Source organism: Mauremys mutica, chromosome 6, assembly GCF_020497125.1.
Source record: "Mauremys mutica isolate MM-2020 ecotype Southern chromosome 6, ASM2049712v1, whole genome shotgun sequence".
Classification (NCBI taxonomy): Eukaryota; Metazoa; Chordata; order Testudines; family Geoemydidae; genus Mauremys; species Mauremys mutica.
The window spans coordinates 27,202,291-27,226,141 of NC_059077.1; the positions used below are offsets into that span (position 1 = coordinate 27,202,291).

At 41.0% G+C, this 23,851-nt stretch overlaps 1 protein-coding gene across 2 annotated transcripts in view; it reads right to left on the minus strand.

Moving 5' to 3' along the window:
• Positions 1–23,851, minus strand: part of TTC33 (tetratricopeptide repeat domain 33) — an 86,616-nt gene that overhangs the window by 29,035 nt on the left and 33,730 nt on the right. For both annotated transcript variants that reach the window (XM_045021197.1, XM_045021196.1), the window contains exon 3: positions 13,691–13,772. In XM_045021197.1, coding sequence (XP_044877132.1) covers positions 13,691–13,772 — 82 coding nt within the window. The remainder of the gene's footprint in view (positions 1–13,690; positions 13,773–23,851) is intronic.

Genomic DNA, 23,851 nt, shown 5'->3' on the forward strand with positions numbered 1-23,851 from the left:
AGGTGACACTTTCAGCTTCTGAATAAGCAGTCTGTTTAATGCATATGAAATATTTCATTAGTTGCCTTTGCTCTTCTTGTGATAGGAAAGATTCAGATAAATTTTCAAGTTAGTTTTAACTCTTTTTATTTAGTCCAGTTTATGAGATAGTCTGTCGATTTTATTAGAGTCTGACAGGAAATGAAATTCTGTTTTCAAAAATTCTGAGCACTTCTGTTCTTTATACAAAAATTTTTAGTTATCAAAAGATTTTTTAAATTAAATAAGTTGAAAACTCTTTAGCTTAAATATAATTAAAAGTTATTGACTTTGGAGATATGATTCTTGTCTTCCAGAGTTGGTTGATGGTTTGCTTGTGCACTGCCAGTAATTAGCTAATTCTCCATGAATATAAATATTCTATACTTAAATGGCTTCTTACATTAGTCAAGCAACGTGACTAGATTCCATTTTGGCATATAAAGCATTTTACCATTTATATAGCAATGACATTAGCCAGCATATTTAGCCGACATATTTGCAAGAATGCACTTTGCAAAAGGTGTGTGTCATTCCAACATTTAAGAAATAAACAAAAGTTTAAAACTTCTCCTACTACACATATGTTTTTCTCTTAAATTTTTAAGAACACAAGCAGGTTTGCTTGCAAGAAGGTGGGGGTTGGTAGAGCCAACTTTACTTAGGCCTGGTCTACACTAAGAACGGGGGTCGAACTAGGGTACGCAAATTCAGCTACGTGAATAGCGTAGCTGAATTCGAAGTACCCTAGTTCGAAGTACTCACCCGTCCAGACGCCGCGGAACCGAACTCCGCGGCTCCAAGGTCGACTCCGCCACCGCCGTTTGCAGTGGTGGAGTACCGGAGTCGAACGGAGCGCTTCCGGAGTTCGAACTATCACGTCTATATTAGACGCGATAGTTCGAACTCCGAAAAGTCGAACTCTCCGCGTCGAACTGGCAGGTAAGTGTAGACTAGCCCTTAGATGTATTGCTCTGATAATATACCCTACATTCCTTTTTACGATTAGGCCTCTACTTAAAACATTAATATTTCACGTGGTCTGTCTTCTTGAGGCTTATTTGTCCTTGGGAGATAGAAGCAGAAACCTGAAATTTCTTGGATTAACTTTAACATAATTAGATCAATATATGTATTGTTATATTTCCAAGCATCCTGACTATGACATTCTTGTAGCTGTATCTTAAGGTTTAGTAAAGGTGCAAACAAGTTTGTAATGACTTAAAATATATTCAATTATAATACACCTCTACCGCTATATAATGCGACCTGATATAACATGAATTCGGCTATAACACGGTAAAGCAGTGCTCCGGGGGAGGCAGGGCTGCGCACTCCGGTGGATCAAAGCAAGTTCGATATAACGCGGTTTCACTTATAACGCGGTAAGATTTTTTGGCTCCTAAGAAGCAGCAAAGAATCCTGTGGCACCTTATAGACTAACAGACGTTTTGCAGCATGAGCTTTCGTGGGTGAATACCCACTTCTTGCATCCGAAGAAGTGGGTGTTCACCCACGAAAGCTCATGCTGCAAAACGTCTGTTAGTCTATAAGGTGCCACAGGATTCTTTGCTGCTTCTACAGAACCAGACTAACACGGCTACCCCTCTGATATTTGGCTCCTAAGGACAGCGTTATATCTAGGTAGAGGTGTACTTTTATTAATATCATTTTGCATCAATACTGAGGTCTCTTCCTGTATAAGGATGTGCTCCCCACACTCACTCTGAAGGGGTTAACATAGGCCAGATGGGCCAATTAACCTATTAGGCTGAAAGGGGGATATTTAGGTGGACAAGAGAACCCTATTTAAGGGAAGCTCACTTGTGCAGGAACAGTGGGCTTCTATAAGATCAGGGACTTGGTAGCAGAAAGAGGGTTACAGGGAAAAGACCTACAGTCACTCACCCCAGAATGAGAGAAGAGATTTAGACCCAAAAGGAAGGCTTTGTCTAGCAGACACAGAAGAAAGGGGTTTGGCTAGAAGGGTGGAGAATGCAACCATGGGATATTGGCAAGGTAGGAAGTAGTCCAGGGGAGTGGCAGGAAGGTTAGTGGTTGCTCAGACCTTTGCTGCTGGAGATAGGGATCTGGACTGGAACCCAGAGTAGAGTGTGGACTTGGGTTCCCCTATCACTGAGTGGGTGGCGCAGTCTGTGCAGTGAACTTGAAGCCCATCCAAGTCCGTTTGGTCTAGACACTGAGGGAATGGCCCAGCCAGGGCAATGGAGTTAAGGACTGCCTGGAACAGTGTGGAAGACTGTGATAATACGCTGCAAGGGGAGGACTCTTGTGACTTGGCTGGAGGGCTAAGCCATGAAGATGAGGTGCTGCAGCTCCTGAGGAGTAAGAGGGGGCTGCAGAGTGACAGAATGAAATAATTGGCCAAGGAACCACAAGAAGAGGGAGTCAGCCTGAAAGAGCTAATCCCTGCAGCAGCCGGGAGGATGCTTCCCTAACGGTGAGTAGAGGCCTCCCGAGACATTTCCGCATAGTATTTTCACAGATCTGTATTTCTACAGACAAATGTCCATGATGCTTTACAAAGGGAGTACACCTCTACCCCAATATAACACAACCCGATATAACATGAATTCAGATATAACAAGGTAAAGCAGTGGGGGGGGGGGGGTGGCGCTGCGCACTCCAGCAGATCAAAGCAAGTTCGATATAACGCAGTTTCACCTATAATGAGGTAAGATTTTTTGGCTCCCGAGGACAGCGTTATATCGGGGTAGAGGTGTATATGCCATTAAAAGCTACCTCTAAAACCCTCATTAGAGGATTTTTTATGAATTTAGTCTTTAATCTCTAACAAACAGTTAGGTCCAGTTAGTTTTTCGGCAAGGATATACATCTAAGCTTCCAAATATCCCCCAGTAAAGTCACACAAATATCCAAATTTCTCTGTGTTCCACCTCATTCCACAATGAATGCCACTCTGCATCACACTTCTCTACTGATCCAACAGACCCTACCAATAATGAGAACTTTCTTACTAATCACAGACTTATTTTTAAATCCTCCATGCTACCATTCTGTGCTCAAGGCAAAATGTCTGAAAAATTCCCAAGTATGATTCAAATTGCCTACACTAACTCATATAGTTTTCTCTACGGATTTTCTACCATAGATATCTACGTTTCTAGCTCTTTTCTGACACGCTTTTCCTGAAAAATTCATTTTACATGCTGGTTCCTACCTCGCTCTCAAATTTCCTTTGGAAGGCAGAAGAAATCTGCCTTTCCTAGTCAGTCAAGCTTTCATCATACTGATTATGTAATCTGACTGCAGGTTTGATTCATTTCCCAGTTATAATTAAAACACTTCATTAGTACAAGTTCTTAAATCTATTTAAAAAATTAAATAAAATTTTAAAGGTTTAAAAGTAAAGTTCTATAAAATGGAGTAGAAATTTCAGTGTCTGAGGACCCCTTGTCTAAACAAACATTTCTGTCTTGTCATTTTAAATACTGTAGAGAATTACATGATCTCTTTTGAAGATTTCCAGTAGATGGCTCCTCAGAAGTACAATGGACTTTGTACCATTTCATGCATTAAATTAGTGAAGATTCATAGAACTAAGGTGCACTGAAGTTTAATGGTTCTAATTTAAAAGAAGTTTTAAGTATGGCAAATGATTGGAATTACAAAACTATGATAAAAATTAATTAAAACACGTAATATTCATCAAGAGGTTGGCTGTACAATCAAATCTAAGAAGTATTATGACTGGTTACTTCTTACTCACATTACTTGGGAATTACTTAAGCCTTACATTCTCGTGACTTTGACTGAATAAAACCTCTGCTTTAGATGAGCTCTGTGTATTGTTATGATTGGATCACTTTAGTGCATGTGGGCACATGCCAAGTCTAGTGAAATTGATCTGATTCCTTGTTCCATAAAGTCAGTTTCAAAGTGCTGATGAATAAAATTCTTCATAATTGTACTCAGCAGTTTTTAGCAGACTCGCATTGTAATAACTAATTACTGTCCCACAAGGCTTTGACCTATCTGCTACTTCTGTCATCTAGTTTTCTGCAATTAACCTAACTTCTTTCAATGCTAAACCTTTACCATTATGTTCCAGTTTTAAAAGTGATCTTTAAAAATGTCTTTGACGTCTATATTTTTCTACTTTAATATGGCCTTTACAGGTCAAAATAAATACTTATAGATAAAAATTTGTATTTATTCTGTTTCTTTCACTAGGTGTAATGTTTAAGGTATTATTAGACCATTATAACATTTCATTAATACACAGATTTATAAAAAATTGAAAACCACCTATTATGAGAGCATTTAGAATGCGGAACACAGAGTCAATATCATATATACATTAATAATACCCACTAAGACTCCAAAAGGAATATAGTAATTGACATACTAGATCTCACAGAGTTCATGTAAACCAGTATCCTGGCTCTAACCATGGCCAGTTCCACATGATGTCAGAGAAAGAATTCCACAATAGGCAGCTGTGGGATAATCTGCCCGCCACACCCCACATTAGATCTCATCTAAATGCTCAAAAGAGGCTGATTTAAACTCTGAAGCATAAAGTTTAATATCCCTTCCTAACTCCATATATTCTTGTTATCCATTTATCCAAATAAATGTATAATCCCTTTCTGAATCTTATTAAATTTTTGGCCTTAATGACTTCCTATGGCAATGAGTTCCAAAGATTAAATGTGTTTTGTGTGAAAAAATATATCCTTTTACTAACTTTGAATTTTCTACCTTTTAAAAGGAGCAATGAGCTAAGGGCAGGTAGAGTGCTCTGTCTGCATGGAACTGCACTGATGGCAAGGGATTCTTTATCAGGTACAAGTATCTTTCCCTGCAGCGCTAACTGAAAATCAGGGTCTAAATGCATGAAATAACTGTTCTTTCTAATTTCTAATTCAAAGCAGCAATAAAACAACCCAACCAGTGCCTACGTCGTTGTACTATCACTAAACTTTAAATTACATAATACATGAAGATCCTTGTACTACACTTTGAACGTATAAAGTACTATCTAAATATTATTATTATTCCATTGGGCCCTAGTTCAATGATAGGTAAATATATTTAAAATTAACTTAATATATAAGGGGTCCTAAAAAAAAAATATTGCAAAACCTTAGAACAAGGTTGTTTGCATAGATTTCTCCACACCACTTGGAACTTTTTCCCAGTGGGCCATGTGAGTGATTAAAAGATGGCACAGAAACAATGGTGCAAGCTCTCTCAAATCTGTAAAATTAAACCTTTCCTTGTACATTTTGCATTGTAATTTCAAAGTAGGGCATCATATGTTTACTTACAAAATTTTCTATGTCCTGTCTGTATGTGATTCTGTATGGGCCAATGAGTAACTGAGAGCAATGCAAAGATTCTCAGTGACTTATGTGGGCTTTGAATCAAGCCCTAGTTAAGCAATTACACACATCCCAGATGGGTTTCTGTAAGCACATACTGTATGCCCTTCACTGACAATTAGGGCATTTAAACCTCATTTTGTCTCTTCAAAAAGTCTTAAAATATATTTGTCCAGTAAAATAAAACATATGTTAATGAAAATATGGATAGATGACTGTTCAGTTACTTTCTGTAAATATTTATGGATTCCTACTGTCTTTAGACAGCATATTTATTTAAACTGTTTATTAAACAACAAAGAAATCTGTACACTTACAATACATTACTTTGCTGCTGACTACGTAAATTGGGAAGCTGCTACATATTAGCATAAAATTTTCTTAACAAACCTAACTAATTACGAGGACTACAGATATGCAAAGATTTATGTAAGTGGTTTCTTTCTGTGTTAATCCTGAGAACATACCTAACAGCTATTATTCTTCATGCCTGAAAAGAAAAGATTTGCAAGTGATTCTAAAGAATCCTTGTATCTATCCCAAGAAATTCTAAATAGGATACACATTCTGTAGTGTGTTACTTGTACAATGAGATAGGCAGATGTTTTCCCAAAACTTCAACAATTTTTCTGACAAATTGATCCTTTGCTCAGTGAATCCATTATTGTTCCTCTAAATCTGCAGTTAAAAAATTAATTGTCTGATTTAGCTGCATAACAGCTTTATTATTTCTGTTGGTATGATGGGTTGGAACAAATTACCCAAGTGTATGAAAATACTGTTTAAATATTAACAGTAATATTTTTGGAATGAATTACACGTTCCAATTTTGGCATAAACAAGATTTTCACTGCTCAGATTAGTGCCTTTAAAAGCAGAAGGGGCATCAAATTACACAAAGTTATGCTTACTGGAAGTTAGTTAACACAAGTCATACCGTAAATGACATCTGTACTAGCCATTTGCTTGCATTAGAAGAATGCTGCCAACTTAGTTACGGCCCAACATTTAGGTTTGTTTTTTAAAAAGGTTTTAGAAAACTGCACAGATAACAAATTATTTCTTTACAATTTTTAAAAATATTTTTGTATTTGAACATTCTCCTGCAGTGTTCTGAATGTGATCACAACAGTACTATGCATTGCAAGAGGATCAGAAAGTAAACCTAACTAGGAGCACCACAATGAAATTGAACAATTGTGTTACAATTGTCCAAGTAAATGTGAAAAGCAGGAAGGATACAAAATAAATGGTGAAAACTAAATGTTATTTAAAAAAATTCTTTCAATTTTCAATCTTCTCCAGTGTTATTAAAAAGATAGGCAAGTCACTTTACAAACACATATATTAATCTTGCCAGTATCTTTTTAATTACAAACTATGGTTCCAGCTCTGTAAGTATTCCATGCAGGTGGATGCCTTTGTCAGACAACACAGACTTAAGTCCCAGCAACATGCAGATGACACACAGCTCTATCCATCATCACCACATATGACACACCAGTACTATCAAGATGGTCCAGTGTTTGAATGAGATCAGCTCTTGGATGAAGAACAGCTGGCTAAAATTGAACCTGAGCAAGGCAGAGGTAATGCTGGTGGGCAGAAGAAAGTATTTTGAAGAGCTTGCCTCCACAGTGCTGTCTCCGCTGGATAAAGATTCACAACTGGTCAATTCAGTCTATAGTCTATGAGTACTCTGGGATTCCTCACTGCCGCTGAGCTTTCCTCACACAGCAGCATCCGCAAGTAATGCCTTCTACCATCTCTGCTTGACTAGGAAACATCCTGCCAGACGAAGACCTGGCCTCAGTTACTCATGCTTTTGTTACCTCTCGGCTGGACTATAGCCATATAATATAACTGGGCATGAAGCTTTTTTGCACTTAGGAAATCCCAACTACCACAGAATGCCACAGCATATCTCCTCAGTAACACAGGCCACTGGGAACACATCAAACCTGTCCTCCACTTTCTACACTGGCTTCCCATAAATCTAGAATGAACTTCAAGTTCTTGGTCCTTAGCTTCAAGATGCTCCATGGCCTGAGCCCAGGGTAGCTAAAAGATCATCTAAAGCTCTAAGACAAAGCTGGTGGTTGACAACTGCATTCCTCTGGAACAAGGGAACTCTCAACAATAAGCATAAAGTCTTTGCAGGAGATAGAACTTTGTTCAGGGTTGTGCTGAGACTATGGAATGAACTTCCCCAGAAAATAAGGACTGTTACAAACCATACTGCTTTCTGCTCCAAGGGTAAAATGCATTTCTTTGACCGTACCCTTCTTCTAATATAAAAAAATAGAAGCAAGTACATTTATATTTTAAAAAAACAAGAGAGAGATACTACCAAAACAAGACACTCTGCTGGACATGCTTCCCCTTCTGTGGAGATGAGAGAACAAACAACATATGACAGATATATAGTCACAATCCTTAATGCACCACTGAAAGGTGCTCAGATACTACTGTGATGAGTGTGGTATAAAATATATAAAGATTAGTATAGAAAAAAAGCCCTGCTGATGGGCCTGCACAATTACATCATTAACTGAGTAATAAACATAGATTAATAAATTCTAAGGCCTGAAGGGACCTCTGTGTTCACTAGTCTAAACTCTTTATAACACAGGCCACAGAATTTCCCCAAAATAATTCCTAGAGCAGTGTTTCTCAAACTGGGGTCTGCGGACTCTGGAGTGGCCGGGTGTACCGAACTAGATTCCCTTGCCTGAGGACCCTTGGGCCTTTTTGCCTGGTGCTGGGGACCTGTGCCTTCTTCTTAGGCACCAGAGATGTGGAGCGGTAGTGGGTGGAGCCCGGTGCTGGGGGTGCACTACGCACTGATGTCAAGGTGCTCGCTGATTCTTGGTGGGAAGGCTCAGATGCCAGGCAAAGGGCTGACTCCAATAGGAAAGCTTGGAGATGGATATCCCATTCCTTCTGAGTTCTCCTTTACGTGCGACTCGCCCAAGCACTTGAGACAGAAAAGAGAGAGAAAAGCGGCCACATTGGAGAAGCAGCCACAGCTGGGACCACGCCCCAATCAGGCCACAGCTGGCCCTATAAAAGGGCTGTGAACCAGGGGCTGAGGCAGTCTCTCTCTTGCTCTGGAGAGAGAAGGGCCTGGCTGCCTGGGAGCTCAGGGTACAGGGAATGGAACAGGGCTAGGGAAAGGCAAGGGGTGCACCAGCCTGGTAATTCCCCAGGCTGTGGGCCTGGCTAAAAGGCCAAAACAGGTACTGGGGTTGCAGAGGCAGCAGCCCAGAGATAGGCAGAGGCAGCTGGTTCAACCTCCTTGCCAATGATGAGTGGCCATGACAGACTGCAATCTGCCCCAGTGAATGGGGGCTAGATGGTGACTGGCAGTAGCCACTGAGGCAAAGTGGGTGAGAGGGTTGGGGGTTCCCCTGGGAGGGGAGACCCAGAGTGTGGTGGGGTACTGCTGGGGCAGAACCCCAAAGTAAGGGGCCCTGGGACTGGGAGGGACATGGGGGGGGGGGGCTGAGGCAAGCGAGACATTGGCCAGCAGAGGACGCTCTGAGTACTGGATGATCTAATTCCCAAGACGACCAGCAGGAGGCGCTGCGCCAGTGAGTCTTCACTTTGCTACAGTAACCTCACAAATTGCACACAGTATAAACTGATGCAGTATTGTCTTTATAATTCTTTGGGTCTGGTATACACCTAAAACTTAGGTTTACCAAGTTACTTTGCTCAAGGCTGTGAAAAAAATCATGTCCTGTGCAATGTTGTCTTCCACTGGAGACGCAGTTAGGTCGACAGAAGAATTCTTCCATCGACCTAGCCACGACCTCTTTAGGGGGTACATTTACCACAGCAACAGAAAACCCTTCTATCAGTATAGTAAGTGTCTACACTGAAGTGCTACACTGGCGTAGCTGCAGCTGTGACGCTATAGCATCTGTAGTGTAGCCATATCCTCAGACAGACAGACTACTCCAAGAAGCAGCAGATTAAAGTAACCAGACTTTGGTTATTTTCTCTGAAGCTATTTAGAACTTTTTATATAGCAATGAAAATGTCACAAATCATTTAGTTTCCTGCTGCTGCCATTACTTGGAAAAGCTGAGAGCAGCAGCATAGAGAGGAGGAGGAGGAGGACCTAACTAGGGTTACCTTATTTCAGGTTCTCAAAAAGAGGACATTGGGGGAAGCAGCAGGGGAACTCGAGGGGGTACCTGCAGCAGGGGTGCTCACTGGAGGTGGGGGACAGTGTTGCTCTCTGTCACAGTCTCGAGGCAGAGACAGCCATCAGTCAGCGAATCCCTGTAGGACCCCCTCCCCAGGGCTGGGAGCCAGGGCCTGGGTGGGAGAGATCCGGCAGCTCTGGCTGCAGAGAAATGGACCAATCAGCTTCAGATGTAGGGCAAGGCCCAATCAGGAAGCAGATCAATGGAGGCTCTTTCTGAGCTGCAGTGTCTGCTCTGCAAAAATTTGAAAAATCCACCTGGACAGAGGCTCAAAAAAGAGGCAATGTCCGGGAAAACCCAGAAGTATGGTAACCCTACATAAAACACAGAGAGTAGGGGAATCCATAGAGTTGAGGTGAAGTGCTTCTCTTCAGCACCTAGGAAGTTCTGGGAGTGAGGAGAAGACAGAAAATGCCTTCTCTTTTCCAGCAATGAGAGGGGGCAGAGCTTCAAACCTATAAGACATCTAAAAGCCAGAGGCTGATATGCCACGGCCAGACACAGAGGGGATCCCACTTCTTGATCTTTTTTATTCAAGAAATTGCTCAGCCTGCATTCATGTCCTTATAAGAACCTAAGCAGTTTTCATATCTTAAGCCATTTGCTTTACTTGAAGAACTAAGGGGCACATTTTCAAAGGTATTTAGGTGCCTAAAAATGCAGACAGGCACTTAGTGGCATTTACAAAAGCACATAAACCAGTTGGACACCTAACTCCTATTAAAGTCAATTGGAGTTAGGACTCTCATTCACTTAGGTGCTTTTATAAATCCCCATAGGTGCCTATCTGTATTTTTAGGTGCATATATGCCTTTGTAAACCTGGCTCTAAGTATATCTGATGGTGTGGTAGGTGGCCCTTCTTGCTTCCTACAGGCTTTGAATAATGCAAAGAGTTAAGTGGCATTTCAGAGAAGCAATTTGTTGTATAAAATCAAGAGGAAAATAATTGACTATGAACTGTAGGCTGATGTGAAAGGAAAAATAAATGTCCACTTCTTTGATCCATTAATGTAAAACAAATTATGAGTGTGTTTCATTAGAAACATTCAGTGCTTTCAAAAGAAAACTATTAATGGATCCTTATTGTCTACTCCACTGAAATAAAAGGACCATTTCCAATTAATCTAGGGGCCTACTCCTTTGTTTCAATAGAGCCTTTCTAATGTAACATGTAATGTGCATAGATATGTGAGCCAAATAATTCAGTATATTTGATATGTTACCCACGGGAATTCATGAAGAAAAATTACAAAAGCTGTAAAGGGTGTGTCTTAAAACTACTAAAGAACATAAAGCCACAACTAAAGGAGGACTAAGCCTTCAGTATCTATGCACAATGGGATGCCATCTTGGTGTTATTTCACTACAACTGGCCTCTGTACATTTGATTATTAATAAACTTCCACATTTTTGAGGAGTTAAACATTCTCCAGCCCAGGAAAAACAAAACATGACAACATCCAAAGAGGGTGAGAAGGATCATCATCAGACCCCATTCAAATGCTGGGAAAATGTTCAGGTTTTTGTTTTTCTTTAGTTTTGCCATTATTTACTTTCTTTTTATAACATTATAGATTCTAATAGTGAATAAAGTATATTTTCCATAAAATAAACAACAAATAATTTACTATAGCACCATGGGTTTTTTTGTCCTTTTTCTTTTTACCACTAGCCTGTTTTTTTTTTCATCCATATTTTTCAATAGCCACATTTTCCTTCAGAGTATTTTTCCCCTTTTAACTGTTCATTCTCTTACTCTTTAATCCTCTCTCTTTTCTGATGTGGACTTTCTTCCTCTTTTACATGCAGTGTTCTCTCTCCTGTCTTTGTCTCATTCCACCCGCTGGTGCCCTCCCCTCTCCAATCACCAGCCCTTTGGTTCTTATCCCAATAGGGCACTGTGACAAAACATGATCTATATATGCTTAATTTCTAAAATTGCATTTGAGGATTCACAGAGATGGGAGTGGGGGAGAAGTGGCTTTTGGTCATCACATACTCCCAAACAATAGGGAAATACCTTCTCCTGGAAATCTGAATGGGCAGTAAGAGTCAACAAATACAGCAATTCCAACATAATACCAGAACTATTCACCTTTGGTTACTGGTGCCTAAATTTTACTAAGGCCTCTGCTAAGAGCAAGTATGCACCCAAAGTATTAATACAACTGGTCTGAGAGAAAGCAGAATGTCTCCCTCGGAAATATACCCCAGGCACACACAGGCAATTGTGAATGTTAATTGCCTTCTTCTCTGCACACCATTGGAAAGTAGGAATATGTATCTTTTTAAAAGGCCAGGGAGAAAGCCTAAGTGGAGAGAGGAGAACATACTGCTGGTGCCAAACTAGGGAATCAGTCAAATACTAGGGTTTGGTTTCTGTAAACATTTAACACTGTTTCTCCAGGTCCTCCATCTCACCTGCTGGGCTGCAGTCATTTTGTGAAATAGTGAAATACTAGATATATTTGGCATCACAACAGGTATGTTCTACTGTGGTATGCCTACATTCAGAAGCAGTTTGACAGTTAACATTGTTTTAAACGGTAAGGACCAAAAAGAAGCAAATCAGCCATGTGAACCTAAAACATCTTAAATGAAAAACAGAGAATGGCATAACAAAAGCTTAAATGAAAAGCAGAACGAGGTGATAGGATGTTGAACCCACACATCTTGTCTTCTCTCCCTCTAACTGGCTCCTCATTTCCAATTAAAAAATCCATTGAATGTATGTTACAAAAAGATGGAAAATCTTATTTTTCTACTTAGGCAAGAAGGGGACACAAGCACATGGACATGCATAAAATAACAGTGTCCAGTAACTTTGCCACTGAAGCCATATAAAAAGTAAGTCGCTGTGAGGTCAGCAGTTTTCTTAGTCCATACAGCTGATACTGTTACTAACTGGGTGAAACTTTATTATGGGCTGAGTTACAACCTAGTTCAAACTGGTGTGTGAATACGTCCTTTATTTAAGGTAGTTGTATGAGACAGTGAAGGAGCCACACCTAAAACTTGGACTAATACAGTCTGCCAGAAACCAACACCATGTGTGGTTGGGTCAGGAGGCCACTTGGTATTGCAACTAGGTGTGTGTACGGGTGCAGGTGTGTGACTGAACACACAGAAACTAAGAAGAGACAATAACAAAGCAAGAGGCAGAAGCAACAAAATAAGAAAGCCAAGAAGTAGCCTGTGAGCACAACGTGATGTTGGGAAAAACTAGAGAGCTTTGGGTCTGTTGGCTAAAGAGGTCTCGAGCTATAAACTAAGAAACTGCTCCTTTTGTTCTTAGTCCCTATGGTGTTTGGAGACGCGGGGCTTTGTACATTCCTTGTAAATAAACAAGATTGCATCAAAGAGAATACCAGACTCCATCAATTTCTACTTCTAACTGGGAAGTTGCCATGGCCCCAAAATTTGACTAGCCGCTTGGACAGAAAAGGGACATTACATATCAAGGTTTCAGTGCAGTGTTGGTGGTTGCTGGAGCCTTAACCCACCAAAACAGCCCTGAAACAGAGCCAGGATGGTTGAGACCAATGAATGTATTTGACTAAATGCACTTTTCTTCAAAGTTTGTCTGTGCAGTAAGTGGACACCAAAATATGGGATATGTATTTCACATAGCATATACCTTTTTTTTCTTTTTTTTTTTTTAGGAGAGGGGTGAGGAGAGAAGTGGCAATAAACTAATTCTTCATAAAATCATATGGATTATTAATGGCAGATTTGGAGATCTTTACCTACCTGGAGTAATGATATAATAAATATAATTTTTAAATGTCTCAATTTAAAATTTACATTTAGACACTGGCCAAATTCATACCTGGACAGAGATGTTATCATGGCACGCTTGGCAAGAGTAAAAATACTCTAACCTCTTAGATTCCCTGTTATGCTGAAAGAGGAGAGAGGGATCTATCTCTGAGCCTATAACAACCAGTATTTCTTAAATTCAGTGGCCCATGTCCAGTTGCACTCTCCTTTTACATACACAAGTGGTGGCAGGGTTTTAGGCATATTCTGTTTAAGACTACAATATAACTTTGGATTTCTAAATTGACAAAGAATTTTCATGAGTTACCTGTGATTTCATCTCATAAAGTGTAGCATCTTCTGGAGTTAACTGAAGTGCTTCATCCCATTTGTGAACAGCTTCCCAGTACCTGTAGTTGTTAAAACAATATTACGTTCTCACTATGTTTATGAATGGTTTAGACTGGGTATTTCAATTCATATCATCCTCATCACCAAAGTATTGGAGCATCTTACAAATATTAATGAATTTACTCTCAAAACACCCCACAATATAGGGAACTATTACCTCCATTTTACAGATGGGAGAACTGAGGCACCGAGAGATTAAGAGGTAGGTTTTCAAGTGCTCAGGCCTGATATCTGGAGCCAGATTTTTTACAAGTGCTCTGAACTCAACAGCTTCCATTTATGTCTAGAGTTTCAAAACAGCTCAGCACTCAACATGCTGGGCTCATTTGGAAAAAATTACTACTTATTTTGATGCCTAAAAGATGAGCTCTCTTGAAAATCTGACCCTGATTGTGGGTGCAGGGCACTTCTGAAAATCTCAGTGACTTGTCACAGGTTCCAGAGTAAGCCCTTGGCAGAGCTGAGAACTAGAACCAGATCTCCTGAATCTCAGTCCAATTCCTTAATTTCAAAACCCATCCTTTTTCTCTGTCCCTTGATTTGGGATTAAATAGTAGCTAATCTCTTTTAGAAAAAAAAATGCAATCTGCATCAGATCACTCAACATATATTTCCTTTTAAAATTCTTTCCAGTCTAAGAAGCCTACTGAAATTTGGGCTATCCATTTTATTTTTTCTACTGCAACTAGAGAGACACTCAATGTATAATCACTACACTGCATTTAATCATACTCTATTTTTTTAAAAGATCATATTAAAAAGTAAATCAAATTATCTTTCTTTAATTTCAAATATAATAGAATATTCCGTGCAAACCGGAGCACAGACTATGATCTTAAAATTTAAAGATTCAGTCATCAACGTGACCGGGAAAATATTTGACTGCTAGCCATTAAGTTGTCCTCCAATAGGGAACATGGAAAGAAGCAGACTGAAAATGAAAAAGGCTAAGGCTTTATTTTTATTACACAAGTACAACTTAAGCTTAATTGATATATTTAAGATTTTAAACTGATTTAAGTGTGTTTACATTAGGGGTTTCCACCAGTGTAATGAGAGAGAATTTAAATTAATTTCATTACACCAGCGCAATTTTTCTAATTTAGACAAGGCCTGAGATAAATACTAGGAATGCTGTTGGAGAGGGCTCCACATATTCTCTGCAAAATCTACCCCCTCCCACATCCTGAACTCCTCATTCCTGGCCCCACCACACAGCCCTCACCCTGCACCCCAACCCTCTGACCCAACCCTGAGCCCTTCCCACATCCCGAGCCCCTCATCCCCAGCTCTGTTGGGTCGCGGGCATCAACAATTTTCTCCAACTGGGTCCTCAAAAAAAAAGTTTTAAAACTATTGGTATAGACAACTGGTTCATACATGTCCTGATCCACTGCCCACTTAAGTTAATGGGAGTCTTTCCATTGACTTCTATGAGTTTTGATCAGGCCTATACTGTGTAAACTTTAACTGGATGTATCTATTTATTTTAAATATACAGCCAAATTAGCCATGTATACATGCATGCACAGTGCAGCCTACCTTTCTCATGGATCAGTGTTAAAAATATCACATTTTTACACCAATAAACTATTGTGCCTGTTAAATGTAATTTTGAAATGCACATAAAGTGATCAAATCATAATTATTTTTTCCACTGTATTCAAAGGCACTTGTCCTCAAGGAGGGCTTTCTCTCTGAAAAATTTCAGCTTTTAACTCAACTGCTTAGGTGCTAGAGTTATTAAAATTAGTCACAAGATATATTTACTGCAACTTTTTATATAATATGTATAAAACTGGAAAAATTTTACACACACACACACACATTCTTTTCATACTCAAAACAGCTTTCAGGTTTTTTTATCCTATCTTTCTTTAAAAAACAAAACAAAACAACACACTCTGGCAGGGACCAGGTCTGGAAAATTTCAGCCCAATAGATGAAGATTTCAGAACTTTATGAGTGACTGAAAACAGGTTATAATGGAAACCCCCTGGGCAATCTTAAAGTATAATTGTCACTGGTGCTTCAGCTATAATTACCCTTTTAAAAAAGTTTACAGATAAAAATGGCTAACAACTATGTTTAGAATTCAAGTTAAATATAAGCCAAAGGGATGTTTCAATGTGTTTTCACATTTTCTCAAAGTTAAACAACCAACTTAGTGTTTATGACCTCAGTTCATTCTTAGTAGACAAGTGCCCACATTTCGGAAAATATCACAATTGCTGGCAATCTCAGCCGGGATAGCAAGATGTCTTTTAGACTGTCAAAACTTTGGGGCAGGGACTGTCATTTGCTATATGTTTGTACAATGTCTAGTACAGCAGTATCACAATATGAATGTGAAATAGCAATAAGGATTAGATAAGCATGGAAACCCTTTGGTTCAATCATGAGTAAGGCTGCGGGTTTTTTCACAGAGGTCACAGAACCTCCGTGACTTCTGCAGTGGCCGGAGTGCCTGGCCCAGGGGCAACTCAGGCAGCCTCTGCACCAGTCGCACCAGCCGCTGCTGGGGCAGTCTTTGGCCACCGCGTGCCTCCCCCCCACACACCTCCCCTAGCAGCAGCAGCAGAGTTTGGGTGTTGAGGGGGCAGGGGGTTGGGGCACGGGATGGGGTCAGGTGAGCTCTGGGCGGCACTTACCTGGGGGGCTTCCCAGAAGCGGTGACGTCCCCCTCACTCAGCTCTTAGGCAGAGGCATGGCCAAGCAGCTCTGCGTGCTGCCTCTGCCTGCAGGCACCGCCCCCACAGCTCCCACTGGCCGCGGCTCCTGTGAAGCCACCGCTTTGGGCAGAGGCAGCGCACAGAGCTGCCTGGCCATGCCTCCACCTAGGAGCTGAGCGAGGGGAATGTCGCCACTTCCGGGGAGGGGCAGAGCCAGGTAGGGAGCCTGCTGGTGCAGGCCCCGTCAACTCCCCCCCAGCACCAGCAGGGGTCCCAGGCCATGTGCCACGGCCTGTGGCTCACACACTGCCCTCCGCCCCCCGGGCAGCCCCCCCAAGATTTAGTCAGGAGTATATAGTAGAAGTCGTGGACAAGTCGCAGGCCATGAATTTTTGTTTACTGCCCATGACTTTTACTAAAACTACCTGTAACTAAAATGTAGCCTTAATCATGAGACATGTTGGCAAGGAAGCATAAGGCAAGTGGCATTACTGTCAGTGTAGCAGTGGCATGTGGAAACGAAAACCATGTTTGGAAGCAAGCTAAGGTCCAACAGAACTCTGTAGGGAACTATGTGACAATTGCAAAAGAAGAAACTAACGTAATGACACTGTATTTGACCAGAATGAATGGTAGAAGTGGATAGGCAAAAAGATGAGTGAAGAGACAAATTGAATTTGTTGGCTGTTTTAAATCTTAATTCTGTGGTTCAGGATTGGTGGTTTGCCCTAAAAAATGTAAATGGTATATTTACCCCCATTAAGTTAATAAGCTGTGATGTGCTTTTCTCTCTTTAAAAGAATCTTCTTATTTCTCTGAACTGCCCAGAAGAGGGCTAGATGCTGACGAGCACATGGTTTGGGGGAAAATTTGGGACTGGGAGTGTGTTGGGTCAGCTTGCTGGTTGTAACCAAGGCTGGTGGAAGCCAGCATGGGGCTGTGGGTTGCAGACAGGCTGTTGAGGTCAGAGTTGGTGAACCAGGCCTGGTTGCATAGCACACAGACACTCAGGGTGTGACCCGTGTGCTTGTTGCTGACTGTGAGCATCCCAGACTGGGAGCTACAGTGGCAAAGCATTGTGAGGCACCCAGGGTTACAGGGTAAGAGCTGACAAAACCCCTGACTTGTTTGGATTGTATCCCAAACTCCATAACATCTTCCAAGAACATTTTGGACGGCTTTTTTATTTTCATTCAAATGTTAGAAATCAAGGAACTGCACTTCTCAAACAAGGCACCTTAAAACTCTGTCCTGAAAATAACAATGAAAATTAGGCTCAGATTATCCAAAGCTATGCTGACTGGATAATTTTTATGGGGTAGCAAGAAAGGAATAGACAAAAGAGTTACCTTTCCCATAACTGGTGTTCTTCGAGATGTGTTACTCATGTCTATTCCACAATAGCAGTGCGTGCTCACCACGTGCACCGGTGCCAGAAGTTTTTCCCCTAGCAGTACCTGTAGGGGAGCGCCTCTAGCAACCCCTGGAGTGGCGCCTCCATGGCGCGGTGTATAATGGGTGCTGCACACTCCCCCCACCCTCAGTTCCTTCTTGCCAGACAACTCCAACAGTAGGGAAGGAGAGCGGGTTGTGGAATAGACATCAGCAACATCTCGAAGAACACCAGTTATGGAACAGGTAACTGTCTTTTCTTCTTCGAGTGATTGCTCATGTGTATTCCACAATAGGTGATTCCAAGCTATATCGTTGGAGGTGGGCAGGAGTTCACAAATTCTCAGGATGAAGCACAGCACTGATGAACCCGGTGTCTTCCCTGATCTGGGAGACGATCCCATAATGCGAGGTGAATATGTGAACTGAAGACCAGTGGCAGCCCTGCAAATGTCCTGAATGGGGACATGGTCTAAAAAGGCAGCCGACGAGGCTTGCGCCCTAGTCGAGTGTGCCCTCACAATTGATGGCGGAGGGATTCCCTCCAGGTCATAACAGGTACGGATGCATGAGGTGATCCAGTTGGAGAGCCACTGAGTGGAGATTGGCCAACCCCTCATGTATTTGGCTGAGGCGATGAACAGCTGCAAGGACTTCCTGAACAGCTTAGTCCACTTCAGGTAAAAAGCCAGAGCCTGTTTCACATCCAGAGTATGGAGGCAGCGCTCCTCACTAGACACAAGGGGCTTGGGGCAGAGGACCAGCAGGAAAATGTCCTGACCCATGTGGTAGGCGGAGATCACCTTCGAGAGGAACGAAAGATGTGGGTGGAGCTGGAACACTGTATACAGGGGCTCAGAGGTCAAGGCCCTGAGTTCCGATGTGATCGCTACCAGGAAGGCTACCTTCCACGAGAGGTGCAACCAGAAGCATGTAGCTAGCAGCTCAAACGGGGGGGCCCGTCCGAGAGGCGGAAGCGCAGTTGACGGGGAAGTAACAGCAGTCGACTCACCACTGTCCTCACGGCCAGGTAAGTCAATCTAAGATACTCCAACTTCAGCTACGCTATTCGTGTAGCTGAAGTTGTGTATCTTAGGTCAACGAACCCACCACCACCACCACCACCACTCCCCAGTGTAGACCAGGGCTAAGAGTCCTCCTGCGGGATGGAGGGAGACGGGCCGTAATTGCCTCATCTGGTACCAGCATGGACATGTCCCAGGCCTTTTGTGTGGAGGGCATCCAGACATCCAGGGAAGCCTGCTCCAAACGGGCCGGGCAACTCCAATTGACCTGAGTCGGAGGCCTGGAGGCCGACGGGGACTGAGGACTGCCCAACATGGGTCTAGCCTCTCCCCCAGTCTTGCTCTGGTGCTGCGGCGGCGAAGGCCTCTTCTTAGCGTTCTTGGCATGCCCTATAGACGGGGAGCGGTGCCGACTGGTAGATGGTGCCAGGGGGTCACCACACACAAACACCACAGTACCTGGTGCCGACTTGGAGCTGCATGCTGGAGTCATGGTCAACGCCAACTCCATCAGGACGGCCCGGAGCCTAATGTCTCTCTCTCTCTCAGTGTGAGGCTTGAATGACTTGCAAATTTTGCAGCAATCACTGAGATGGGTTTCACCCAAACAGCATAAACAGTCTGCGTGCAGATCACTCACTGGCATTGGTCACCTACAAGTGTCACACGACTTAAAACCCAGGGCGCAGGGCATGCCCTGGCCCGGGCGCACTAACTAAACTAAACTAAAACTAATCAAACTACTAACTATAGGTACCATACACTGAAAGAACAAAAGTTCTGGGGACAAGCTGCAGCAAAACTGGAGCAGAGCAGTTTCAAAGCACCTTCACTGGCAGCAAGAAGGAACTGGGGTGCGGGGGAGCACGCAGCGTCCCTTATACCGCATTATGGAGGCGCCACTCCAGGGATCACTAGGGGCGCTCCCCTACGGGTAACTGCTAGGGGAAAAGCTTCCAACACCAGTGCACATGGCAAGCACGCACACCTATTGTGGAATACACATGAGCAATCGCTCGAAGAACTGTAAATGACAACTGCTGTGTTGCTCTCAACTGTCAGAAACATCCGAACAATAAACATGTAAATAAATGTGCTACCCTCCCTTCTCCAAATGAAAAGTAAGTATCTATAAACTATGCTATAGATGTATCCAGAATACCTATTTTTAATGACATGATATGAGGTGATGGCTATGGCTAACAGCCACCCCAGAATTGTGACATGGTAGGTGAAAATGAAACCTTAGCTTACTTATTTTTTTGCCACATGAATATTATTTTTGAAAGAACAGGGAGCAGTTTTATCACAGGAAGCAGGAAATCCTTTTTCAGATGTATATGGATGTAAAAGAAATTAAATATCTTATGTAACCTTGGACAAATCACATAGGGCAAGTAATAGACACACATTTGAATTATATGGGATACTTAATTAATGTTTATTTCCAGTAAAAACAAAACCCAACTCCACAAATAATTTAAATCCAAATGTTTAATCTTCATCAGCAGAGAATGTTTTAAAAAAATCTACATAGGTTTTTTTAATATTTCATTCTCACTTGCCAGCAATGGAATAACATGGCATACTTCATTTCAGCTACAAAACATAGGCTTTGTGATTTCATTAAAGATTGAATGACTCTCTCCAGAACAATACAGTTTTCTCTCTTCTTTTTTGAAATGGTAAAAAAGAAGCAAGTGACTGAAAATGTGATACTTCTGCAATGGTTTCAGAAAGCAAGATTTGAAGCATCTTGGCATTTTTTATTTAATAGAATGTGAAATCCCAAAGCTCCTCTAAAGTAGCATAATTGTTTTCTTCAGTTATGCTAACCAACCATCTGGGAGCTATACAGGCTTGGCAGGATTTCAGGTCAGCTTGCTAAATCTATGAAACACAAACATCACCTGCTTAGCACTTACTATTTCAACAACACTTCTGGGAAACTGAATCCCTGACACTCTTAAACAAGATAATTAAGCAAAAGTCAGATTTCCATATAAATATGTAATTAAAAACGTCTATGTAAAATACCCACTTTAGGGTACAAATTCTGGTCTTTGATATTCAGCTTGAATCACATATATTCAGGGCCACTGCTTTTATAATCCTGCTTGCATATATGAAGTCCAAAGAGGATCTTTAGGTGCTACAGAACACATAAATCATATACTAATAAAGAAAATACAGTTTTAATTATTCATTACTTCAGTGTTTTATGCGATAATGTATTGTCTTTAGTTACTCATTATATGAGCGAGACCCTATCCAGCAATCTTTACGCAAACAAGTCACACATACACAAACAAACCCTTATTAATTTCTGCAATACGAGTTATTGTTTAACAACTATATTAGTGTTATGTGTGTGCCACAAAGCTTAGGTATACTGTTAAAAATCAGGGCCTTAAAGAAAATAGAAATATGGGGCAAATTTCTCTCTCCAAAGATATCAAATCCCCAAATTTAGTAAGTAGTTCCCTATGCAGATGGGACATCAAGCGAATGCCAGGGACTGGTAATGGAATTCAGCGAAGAACAGATACATGGAATAACTCATTCAAAACAAGTAAATGACTTATCACACTAACTGGAGAGGCATACAATGTCTGGAATACAATCAGACATGATGTTAGATACAAAATTCCCATCTACAGAAGCCCTGTGCTACTTGAATTGTTTTTCTGACCTAAGGAGTCACAAATTCAAAAGAACAAATGGCTGAGAACTAGTCTAATGATAGCATAAGAGATCATCCTAAGAGAGTGGAAAGACAAATCACTCTCAACTGAGGATGAATGGAATACATGGTCATTGATGATAGCTCCAATGTGCAGAAGTGATAGAAAACATCAAAGATCAGTTAATTTCTAAAGTGCTATGCCACACAACTATCCAATATAAAAAGATTGAACTGTAACTTTATTCCTCAACCCGCTAATACACTCAGCTCATCAGATCATTCTTCTTACCCTTAAATATCTCTCCTTCCACAACCCACAGGTCACAACTTTCTGGATAGTGCACAGATAGTGCATTTAAAACTGGGAAATGGTGTGTGGGCACTTCTCTCTGGCTACAAAAATGAGCAGAGCTCACTATCTGTGCACTATCCAGAAAGTTGTGCAGGATGAGAAATATTCCCTTTAAGTCTTCCTCTTTGTACTCAGGTCTACAGTGCAGAGACCAAAGAGGAAACTGCACAGGTATGCCAGGCATGTGCTGCTGCTGAGACTCAAGAAAGGAAGCAGAGTCAAGCGGCTCAGCTCAAAAGGCTAGCTGACAAGCTTGAAAAAGATGCAGCCAAATTAAAGTCCAATCACCTCAAAATGTAAACTTCATTTTGTTTTAGTTAAGAGAAGTTTTAGATCCAAAGAACCTAGAACTCTGCAGCTGACAAGGATCAAGCCTGCATGTAGCTATGAAGACAGAACAAATTTGGCAGGCTCTTCAGCTGAATGAAGGTATCTGAAGATCCAGTGCAGAATCAAGGGATTTTACCATGCTAAAGAAACGTATTTTAAAAATTTCTAATTGGACACATACAGAAGACAGCATTCCCCATACTCCACCTTGTCTCTCTAATATTCTGGGACCAACACGGCTACAACATTGCATACAGCATTCCCCATGGTTTATTATGAAAAAAAGCCTCTACCTACCTTAGCTGTTTTTTGTTTCTTTGTTTGTTTATTGTTCTAAATGCATGCAAGATCTGGGTATATAATCACTATCATAATCAAAACGCCACAGTTTATACAAGTATCTACACTTGCATCAACATTTATAAGCCTCCTAAACCTAGATCACTTTATGTTTACAAAACTACAAACTTTTAAATCCCTTCTAAAAGGGATGATGATGATGATGATGATGGACGGCAATGGTATGGCCATGTGGAAGCACTGCAATGAAATGCCATTTAGAAGCATAATGGCTTTTCTACTTAAAAGATGTCTACAGCTATAATCTGTGACATTCTAAAATCCCTTTAAGAAGTTATTGATGCCAAACCAACACATCCTACAATTCTGAGCCTCAACTTACAGGTCAGACATCAGGTACGAAAGAAACTATGATTACGTCTTCACTGCCAAAATACGTGGTTTTTACATTGGGGTAACTAAATAGCTTAGCTATCTTGCTGTAAAATCCCAGTAGAGATGATGTGCAAGTAGCTTTTACTGCAGTTTAGCTAAGTGAGGTCAACACTATACTGCTCATGACTGACCTCATTTAGCCAAACTGTGGTAAAAAAGAACTATAGTGCCTTGTCACCAGTAGGATTTTACTGTGTGACAGTTATCCTGATGTAAAAATACATTTTTATTTTTGGTAATGAAGACATGGCATAAGATTAGAAGGTAAATTCACTAAAGAGCACGAAGCAATGTCGTATGGTTAGCACAAACAGAAAATTCTAGGGAATAGGTGCACGTTGAAGAATGGGATGTTAAACTAAGCATCACACTTCTATATTTAACCTTGGCTGGTAATTTCCACAAGTTTGTTAATTATTATTTATTTATTTTGTTAAATGTGAGTGTAGAAGTACATGTTCTTTTCAGTAGCTCTTAGCAACCTTAAAGATTTTTGTTTTGAAATGTATAAAGGGCCCCAATTCTGACATCATCACTCAGTCAAAACTCCCCATAAATCAATCTTTAATTTAATAGGCTGATTTAATGAACGTTTTCCCTGAGTAAAAATCGCAGGACTTGTACCTTAGTTATAGTCATAGGGCAAATTCTTTTACTCAAGAAAAAAATTATTTTGTATTATTCATGTATTCCCTGAGAAAAATAATAAACCTTTGTGGGAGAGGGGGCATCTTTATACACAAAATCTTAGTCCAGAGTGAATTTTGGTTCTGGGGCCAAGGAAACAAGATGTCATTAAGGGAAAGGAATACAAGAGTAGCTTTATCAAGGAATACAAGAGTAGCAACTGTATCACATTATGTACTATATCACAATATAGCATACT